A 10,502-nucleotide genomic window follows, 5' to 3' on the forward strand; every position below is an offset into this window, starting at 1 on the left:
TTGATTAATTGAAGAAGAACTACATGGCGGAAAGAACGTACGCAATTGCTTATCGTATTCTCGCCTACGATAAGTATATTCAAATTCTTTATTATTACCAGACCTTAATCTCATGCAATCATAAAATTAGATCTTAGGTACACAAAGAACCTATTATTACTTTAATTATATTATTTTCTGAGGAATTCAAAGTGAACAACGTAGGCCTAAGCTGCTGCTAACGTAGCAGTGAAGCTAGGAATACGTGTGCATAAACCAACAGCCAAGTCACAAAAAAGATATGAGGGAGGATTTCCGTGCAAACACGGTTCTAATTAAGTAACCTCAATCTTTCAAGTTTCCTAGACACCGTCGGAATATGATTAAGATTTATGCAAGGTCCTAATTATTTTTTTAATTAAAATTTATGCAAGGGAGAAAGTAAAATTATGTACGCGTGGAAATACGACTCATATGTATAGACTTGAAGTCTAATCATGCAAATATAACGTACTCATACATTACTAGATACATTAGCATGTGAAGATACCCTACTCATGCGTATAGCAATACGAATAGGCAAGGTTGTATTATCAATAAATACTTATATACGTATAGGCAAATACACATCAGTAATACGTATATATAGGCAAATAGGTAGATATATATTACGTATACGTATATCTACACTAACAGGCAAGTTGTAATTATTCATACGTATCTAGATGCAGTAGCATGCAAAGATATTATACGTACGCATAGATATACTAATAATATGCAAAGACGTAATAGATACGTAAAAACTAAACATGCAACGTATTATACATAGACTAATATCCGACTCATGTTTTGCATAATAATTCGATTTCGTCAATACTCATTGAGATTGTGATTGTCATATAGAGAGCAGCTTCACCCCCATAGGGTTTAGAAACAACTTACCCAACTCAGATTTTAACCTTCATTGGAATGTTCACCTCTTTCATGACAAAATCGACTTATTAAACAAGGCAGTTTAATTATATGTAGATAAATACTAAACATGTAACAATGGCTACTTATACGTATAGATAAATATATCCATGCAAAACAGTACCACATGTATATATATATACATTAATATGCAATTCATAACCACTTAATCGCATATTCACAAGGGTATTAACATGATTCATACATAGTATTAGCCTAATACGCAAAAGATAGTCCATTCATTACGACATAATAACTATGTACATGTGAATCATGCAAAAATATTATAAAATTTGGAACCTGCAGCGTCTCGCAAAGCCGCCAAAGAAATGAAACTATCGTTTCAGCCCGTGGATGTCTCGAACACCAAAGGTCAATTTGAAGTAGCTGTGGCAAGATCAGAAACTTAGACCCTTTACTAAACTGAAATAGATCAGTAGGTGCTACTGATGAAAATCGAGCAGGTTAAGATTACAACCACCCACGCGCGCGCGCGAGGGTATGATGGCGGACGCAAGTCCAGTATCGCGCACGCGCAGTAATCCGTACAAAAGGCTCAAATTTTGACAGTAGTCTTACAACAGTGTATAGATGATTTTCCAGGTCCTAACTTTTGGTTCCTGCAAGTGCCACGAAAAATCTGATATGGGGTCAGGTCCAAAACGAGGGAAAAGTTCAAAACAAGAAAAACGTAGAAAAATAGAAAAATGAAATGATGAGAGTGGGGAGTTTCCCCTTGGAGCAATTCCAGTTTGCAAGTACAGGTCCTTGGTTCTTTAGAATGGCAGTGGCGCCATTTGATATCTATCACTTTGCGGTAATAAGATTGAAGTCTCGTTTCCGTTCGGTGTAGACTCAAGTCCTTACTCACGTATTCATGTGTTTTGCTCGAGTAGGGATTCGAACCAACCTAAATTATAGGACAACGTACAACTTTCTTGTGCTCTAAGTAGGGAAACTAGTGAGTAAGATTCATTTTGGATTACTAGCTAAGTTTAGTTTGTTATTTAAATCCTACGGACGCTTAAAATGCAAAACACAACAAAAACGAAAAAGAACTAAGAATTTCGTAAGATAATTCAAAGAGAAAGAAGAGGTGGATGATCATTCTACTCATGCGAGGTTTTATTAACTTATCTTAAAATTGGATTACTACCTTCTCTAAGCTGTTTTGGGTTTATTATCAAACCCGAACCGGCTTGAGCGTCAATCCCTAGCGAGATGAACTCATCTCTAAGTTCATTTCCCTAGCATAAGGAGTTGAATTGGGATTTCATCTCTGAAATCCCATCTCAACTCCTGGACTCATACAACATAATCCTGTTAAATTAACTATGAAAATAAGAGATTAGAGAAGACTCGCGCGCGCGGCTAGCCCAGGCATAAAAAGGGAGGTGCACGTGAGTCCTTCTTAATTTCTATGTCTCAAGTTTGGCCAGACACTACCATTTTGGGGTAGTGTGATATGTGTTCTTAAGTCTGGGCAGTGAATCCTACTTCTAAGAAATTATACGAATCCTCTCATGAGCTTCATTAATCCTCAACCTTGGAGGATTTTAGCTCATGATCCTAGGATTGTTTGCAAGTTATAAGATAGATAAGTAAATAAGAGAGAGAAAGAAGGAAAGGAATGTAAAACAACCTGATTACCTAATAAAGAAAGAAATTTTATTAAGAACTAGCAAGTTCTTTCCACCATTAACATGTTACAAGCTTTTTACTAAAAACAAAAATTAAAAACTAAAAGATAAAGACAAGGAAATGGAAAAAAGGAAAAGTCCTTAAGAAAGTAAAATGCTCTCTCTCCCAAAAATCAGCCCCCTTTTACATAAGAGAACTTTTTCTCTTCTCCTATATGAAACACTCCCCTCTCATTTACTTCATCTTATCAAAAACTAACCCCCATTTGACACTTTTCATTTTCTAGGTAATCATCACCTAAATCCAACCAACTTCATTAATTTCATGCAAGGTGTCAAATTTGTACCAATTATTTTGTCTTGCATGATAACTCATCAAATCTTGTGGGCCCGTATGGTGGGTCCATGTGATATGTCCAGTGGCGGTCCGGTCTTTTGGCATTTTTGCAACTTCCCGCCTATGCGTAGAGTTTGTCGCACTGATCGTCTGAGCAGCTCACTTGTCGCATTCGGAGTCTTGGTTCAAGAGATATGAGCTTCGACAGTTTGATGCTTCTGTGCACGTAATCCCTATCTGACTGGATTCTGTACTGTTTGAGTCTTTGGGCTTTAGTCCGGATTTGTTGGGCTTCACATGGGCTTGATCGAAAAGATTATGTATACTCCCTATTCCGTGCTTAAATGATGGCTGTATCATCATTTGTACGTTAGTTGCTTTAACCTGTAAAAGCACAAAAATGCGATTATTTCATGATTATTAAGCACAAAATTAACCAAAATGTTATGTCTCTATGGGGTTTTATAGTAGAGTTTTGGGTGTTTATTAGCTAGAAAACTATTAAAAGGGAAAAGGGCAATGAAGTCTTTTTATATGCATTGACCAAAAAGATAAGAGTCCAGCATGGTTGACTTGGATGTGGTGTGGTCTTGAGGGGGTAAAGCTAATTGGCCTAAGTTATTGGGGGTGGAGGTAAAGCTAGAAAATTGATTAAAACTAATAGTTTAAACAGAATCACAATAATAAAAGGAGAGAGCAAAAGAATAACCACTTACTTAGAGCCATAGTAAATTGTGTGCGGTTTCCCTAATTAGAGATAAAATATTGAGATTTTCGTTTTTTAGGGTTCTAAATTTTGCAAAATTGGGGGGAATTCCAAATTGGGGATAAAAGATTACGAGGGAACAAGAAATTGATTGTTTTCCCACGTAAAGGTGTTCACTTCTGTTTTCCCACATTTGCCACATCATTATAATTTAGCCACGTACATTAATTTCTTAATTTTTGATGATATATATATATATATATATATATATCCAATTGTTAACTTAATTTGGATGGAAAACTGACGAAATCCCCACATTGTTAAAATTGAAAAGTTGGATGCCTAAAGTGTTAACAAAAAAAGTTGGTTACCCACTATGTGAAATTGGCCATAGTTTGATGCCCAAAAATTAATTTTTTCCATTCCTAGTTCGTAATGCTAGAATCAATTCTCAAGTTTGTTCAAGCAACTGAGTTCTATACCAAACTACCAAATATCAATAATATTGTGATTATTGATTGCAGCGAAACCACTTACACTTAATTTTATTTGTCGTAATGCATAAAATTTGTTTAGTTTGATATTATAAATTATGTTTGATTTTATTGTTAATTTATTTCTCACTAGTTACAATGTTCGACATTTTACACACATTCAGAGGTAAGGGTACAAAGTCGAAAAAGTTAGGGGAGCCAAATGCCCCAAATCTAGAAGATGTACATGTATGGACTTCTTCTATTGAGTTTGATCCTAGTTCTTAAAATAATGTTGTTCCAGAGAAAAGTATACACATATCTTTTACTTTTCGTTAAGGTGGTGGGACGAAAGAAAAAGTCGATAAGAAAGGGGACTTTGGCCCCTGTTATGGAATACTTAAGCCTAGTGAACTTTGGAGAATTTCAATTGATGCTTCAAAATGTTGGTTTTGACGTCTTTGCTCAAATTGATAATGAAAATTCCGATAGACAGTTAGTTGAAGCAATTGTAGAGAGATGGTGGGACTCTGCCCACACATTTCATTCTCCATGTGGCGAGATAGGTTTTACGCCACTTGATTTCTCAATCCTTATGGAGTTGCATGTTGGATAAGGAAAGATTGTAGCTTTTGATTCGAAATATGAGTTATTTGATGAGGCTGTCAAATATTTACCTTTTTTAACGGAGAGTGAGATTTATAGAGGCAGCATCAAACTGAGTCATTTATATATGTATACAGCTTATGCAGTACAAGATGGTGCTAATGAAAAAGAAATAGGGTTTCATGCTTTCATGTTGTATATTATTGGAAATGTATTGTTAGCAAACTCCCACAACAAGATTCATTTGGGATATCTAGCTAGTCTTACTCAGATAGACGATAACGGTAGTTATGACGGGGAGGAGTTGCATATACGCGTCTAATCGCGTCTTTGGACTTGGTATGTCATTTTGGCATTGATAAGGGTAGTAGAGTTGTGGGGATGTGGCAAGTCATTTAGGTAATTAAAGTTAATTATTTTTTAAATAGACATGATTAGTTAGTTATGTGCTAATGTTTTTGTTTCTGTTCAGTACTGGTATTATTCCTATTTTCAAAATGGCCTGCACGTTCGGATACTTGAAGAGCTCGACCAATTTCCTACTATAAATAATTGGGGGCATCATAAGGTTGTGCGTGAAGCTTATTGTAATCTAAGTCTAGCACGACAGCAGGTAGAGTATTGTACTCGGAGTTCTATTGTAAGGTTGGCATTGGCAGATTCCATATGCATGACGCATAAACTATCCATATGTTTGGAAAGCATTAGAGTTGACTAGTCGGCAATGCATCTTGTTTAGACTGTTAGTAAATGTTTTGTATTTAGGAGAATGTTGTCGTTGCCAAGTCATTGTCGTTCTTTTAGTTCCTTGTGCTCCCCTTTCCTTTATGAATCTTAACGGATGCCAGACTGATATATTGCTCCGATGGTACAACAATGACGACATTTATGTTGGTGCCTTGAGTAGACATGTTAGTGAGCAACAATACACTGACTATTGGGCTCATGCATCAGTGGGGATGTTTCTTCCCCCAACTTACAAAGAGGTGTGAATGTGGACTTTGTTGGTGCAGCTGGTCTTCAGGATGATGTAGGCATCTCACAGCCAATGGGAGCAACCTTTAATCACTCAGTATATCCCCATTGTCACAGGTTGAGGTAGTTGTTACATATTTCTGTTGCAAATTGGGTTATCTCTAGCTATTACTTGTCGTAATGGGTAAATTTTTAATTTTCATATTCCACCAATTGACAAAGATTTGGTGCGACATATCTTTATTGATGCCAACTTGAAACCAATAAATAAATTAAATAGTTGTTGTTTTTTTTTTTTTGTATCAACATTTAATTTATTTAACTATAGTATCAATTGAGGCACAGTTGAAGATGATGTTAGAGGACTATACGTATGCCACGACTTCTATTGCTAATGCTATTAGCAAAATGAATCATTGGTTGTACGCTAATGTGGATGATATCTATGAAATGAATTCGTTCATCAAGAATTGAGTAGTGTTTAATCACATTGCATATTCTTCCCTGTATCAAGTAGTTGAGACTTAGATGACCACCACCCCCTAAGTTCAGACTCGGCCATCTATCTCAAGGGAGGATGTATGTGTCCCTCATTTTGTGGGTGAATCAACTGATCCATCCATGCATTACTCGAGCTCCCAGGGAGGAGGTTTCTATTAGTGTTTCATTGTTTAATACATATTTGTAATAATGCTAGACTTATAAGTATCTATTGGTATTAGTAATATTTGTTGGGTTGTTATATATGTGAGATTTACAGGTTGTGACAGGATTTGAGATATGATTTAATGTCCATATTACAAAGGAGGCACTGTCCGATTTTTTTGTAAGAATATTATAAATTTTAAATTCATAAACTGGTGATGCAGTGGACTAGTGTGCATAAACTCAGTTGTCATATTGATCGTGCTGGAATTGTTGGTGGTTCTCCATGGTAATTTGCTTCAGCCTCCTTGTATTTTATTGTAGTACAATTATATTCCTACTAATTACATAGTTTTATTAATACTAGAACTTGTAATTTTCACTTGCTTCCATCCTTATGAGGCAAATAATGTTAAATTTGATAATCCACAATAGAAGTTTAGAACTCAATGGAAGTGTTGATGCTGTTTAAAATTTGGTTTTGATATGTTGAGTTACTAGATCCAACAAGTTCTAGTGCATTCATTACCCAAAAAAAAAAAAAAAAAAAAAAACATCTAGTGCACTAACACTTGATTCATTTTGTCTTCAGCTTTTAAGTGGTGGATTGTAGACGTAAGGAAGTACTTATACTTTGTCTGAATATTAACTTTAGCAAGGTTTACAAATTGCTCTGAATCCTTTGGTAGATAGTTAATACTAAAAGTTCCAAATGCTTAATTTGGTTTAAGAATCCAAGAAAATATGTTTCGGTCACATAAGAAAATGAAAATATTGTTTTAATAATCTTTTCACATTCTTGTACGTAATTCACACAGTAGCAACTTGATATTTACGAAACGAATGGGTTATTTGATGTTCTTTTAATTCACATTCTTAAAACACACATTATATTAATTCAAAGTAGAACTTACAATAAGAAAAATACAATATTGAAATTACAGCACAACATAGAACTTTAAACATAAACATTGGAAACATAAAAGAAATACACAACATAAAATCATCTTAATTGTGATCGCGCCATTCCCATAAATGGTTAATCAGACACTGCTCTAATTCCACATGCTCGTGCATGTTATGCACATATGCCACGCGTTGCAAGACTCTGCGAAATTCAATTAAATTGGGGTTTTGGCCGGGAACAATTTATGCTATATTAGGATTTTGAAAGTAATCATGATTAATGATAAGCTCAAAGTCTCCATAAACGTAAGCATTCAAATAATTATGTCGTTCTTCCTCAACAATCATGTATGCAAAATAATGCACACCGACATAACATCATAGAGTACACCTTTGTCCCACAAGCGAGCTTTGCCTCTAACAATTGCAAAATGAGATTGAAGAACCCCAAATGCTTGTTCAACGTCTTTTTTGTAAGATTCTTGCATCAGTGTAAAAAATTTATATCTTCTTGATTTGGGATTCCTTTTCGCTTTCACTAGTGTAGACAACTGAGGATATATACTGTCAGCCAAGTAGTAACTGACAGTATAGTTTTTACCCATGAGAGAATATTTTGCCAGAGGGGTCAAACCTAATGTTAGTTTGTGGAAAAGATTAGAGAGCCACAAAACATTAACATCATTATTAGTACTTGGTAAACCGAAATAAGCATGCCATATCCACTTGTTGAAAGAAACAACTACCTCGAGTACGAGAGTTGCTGATCCATGTCGTCCACTACACTGTCCTGACCACTCTATTAGACATGCTTGCCACATCCAATGCATACAATCTAGACTACCAAGCATGCCAGGAACACCTCTTAACTCAACAACACGGAGCAATTTGCCAACGTCTTGTTCATTTGGATATCTCAGATATTGTGCACCAAATCTCTCCACCACATGTTTGCAAAACATTTTAACAAAGGAGAGTGTTGTTGACTACACAATACGAAAATATTGATCCATTGAATCAGCTGGGCTTCCGTTTGTTAGCAATTGCAACACACATTATTTTGCTGCATGACGACAAACCGGGTTTATTGGCTGCATCGTATTTCTTCATCCAAAAATAATTATGTTCTTTAAGACCGCTCCTAATCCTCAAGAATAGGTGACTGCTCATTTTGTTGCGCTTTCGAAATAGAACTTCATCAAATGTGGATTGACACCGAAATAATCAGTCTTTAAGAGAGCATTTCCCATTGCCCTATTACGATTCCTATAAGCACGTCCTGGGACAGACTCAGTATGGAGAGTTGGTTGATTGGAGTTTTCAATGATATGAGCCATTGTAGCAAGATTTAATTGAATTGTGAGTGCAGCTGTTGTCAACACTTCTTGTTCATGCATGAAGTGTCTTTGGATACATCGTCTTCTCTGGGAATTAGAATCGTAATCATTATCACTATCAGAATTCATTTTGCTAGTAAATAAATTATGAAAGAAAGATTGAAATTATCTAGAGAAATTGAGTTGTGTGATAGAGCAAATTGGTTTGTGTTATATATAAAGACAGTTGAAATCCAATAATTTTATCCTTCGTAATTTTACACTTCTTAGCTACTTCTTAAAATTTAGCCCTTGGTATATGACGAAATTTCTTAGCCAGCAATAATTCATTGGAATCACTCTACACTATTCACTTCAATCTTGCCCACAACCCAATAAATAGTGTATAGACATTATTCATTTCAATCTTGCCTACAACCCAATAAATAGTGTATATACATTATTCATTTAAATCTTGCCCACAACCCAATAAATAGTGTTTGACATTATTCATTTCAATCTTGTCCACAACCCAATGACCCTAATAAATAGCGTATAGATCCCAACAAATAATGTATAGTCTACTTTCTTGTTATATAAAGGTTGTCTCGATAACTACAAGAAATGAAATCCAACAATTCAATCTTATCAACTTTCCAGTTATAAAAAGACTATCTCCATCTCGCTCATTCCCGCAAACATCAATAATACATTTTTATGTATATCTTTATATTTTTTTCTCATAATACATTACCATTGTCTTTTAGTAACAACTAGCCATGCTGCCCGTCCTATGGCCGGGCCTACTATTTTAAATACAGATTTTTGTTTGGATGGAAGTCTTGGGGTCCTATAAGTTACATACTTTATGGCCTGGTAATTTAGCTGAATAATATGTGTTTGTTGTGCATTTCCATTCAAGTTCCGTTATTGGTTTGATCTGTTTATATTGGGCTTTTGATAAAATGTAAGAAGTCTACAATACACCTGGTCAATGTCCTTGAATTGCTCTTCCTCAAAAGGGAAAGGTACTTATATGGGTGACCAGTTGTTTCAGTCTGATATGCCACTCTCCATTCGCCTTGTTTAACTTGTTTGCGTGGTGCCGCTGTACTCAATAAGCGCCAGGTTCACCCATCCCTTACCTTAACACTGTACATATGGCCCAGTCTATAAAAATTTTAGTGAACATCGATACGTACTAAGATATAAACAATCCAAAATATGTGCACAATTAAGATTGCAGTGATTCATTTACTCAAATAAGAAAACCTGCTATTCTTAAACCCATTATGTGTAGGCCTGTTAATTTTCAGGCTTTTAATTTTGGTTGATGTGCTTAAGTCCATTTATATAATATATATATAGTTTCGAGCCCATGACAACTGCAAACTGTTGTAAAGTTTCATCAAATCTTGACGACTTAAATGAAGTAGGGAATAATGAACTCAAAACATTGGCATAAAACCGAACAATCGACAAATCCTTCATAACTGATTCGTCGACACCAGGATGCCTAACTTTTACAGCAACCACACCGGTCTTTTCTGCTTTGTCTGTATTATCACATCTCAAAGTAGCTCGATGTACTTGGGTAACATGTTCAGATCCTACAGGTGCCTCTTCAAAATCTTCAAAAATTTCCAGAAGTTGGCGCCCAAATGCCTTCTCAACAGTTTTTTTAGAGTAGTCGAAACTATGCTCTGGCGCTTTGATAGTTTGAAGCTTTGAGAGCTGAACGCATAGATCAGTATGGAAGAGATCTTGTCTTGTAGCAGTCCACTGTCCCCATTTTATGAATGTAGGACCTGCTTTCTCCGTAACAACATAGACAAAGTAAAGCCATTTTTTCCTAAACAGAGGACCAAAAGAATATGCAGAAGGCATCATTGCTATCGCTGGCGTAAACAGAATGGAGAGATAGAAAGCTCTACGAAGCACTTTAAG

General features: G+C 35.6%; 1 protein-coding gene across 1 annotated transcript; it reads right to left on the reverse strand.

Annotated features, from left to right (window-relative positions):
• Positions 1 to 7,583: 7,583 nt before the first annotated feature.
• LOC147487993 (uncharacterized) lies at positions 7,584 to 8,201 on the reverse strand. The gene has a single exon (XM_086574223.1). The coding sequence runs from the start codon at positions 8,199 to 8,201 to the stop codon at positions 7,584 to 7,586; it is 618 nt and encodes a 205-aa protein (XP_086430349.1).
• Between the last annotated feature and the right edge of the window lie 2,301 nt (positions 8,202 to 10,502).

Source organism: Coptis chinensis, chromosome 7 (genome assembly GCF_015680905.1).
Source record: "Coptis chinensis isolate HL-2020 chromosome 7, ASM1568090v1, whole genome shotgun sequence".
In the NCBI taxonomy this organism is placed as follows: domain Eukaryota; kingdom Viridiplantae; phylum Streptophyta; class Magnoliopsida; order Ranunculales; family Ranunculaceae; genus Coptis; species Coptis chinensis.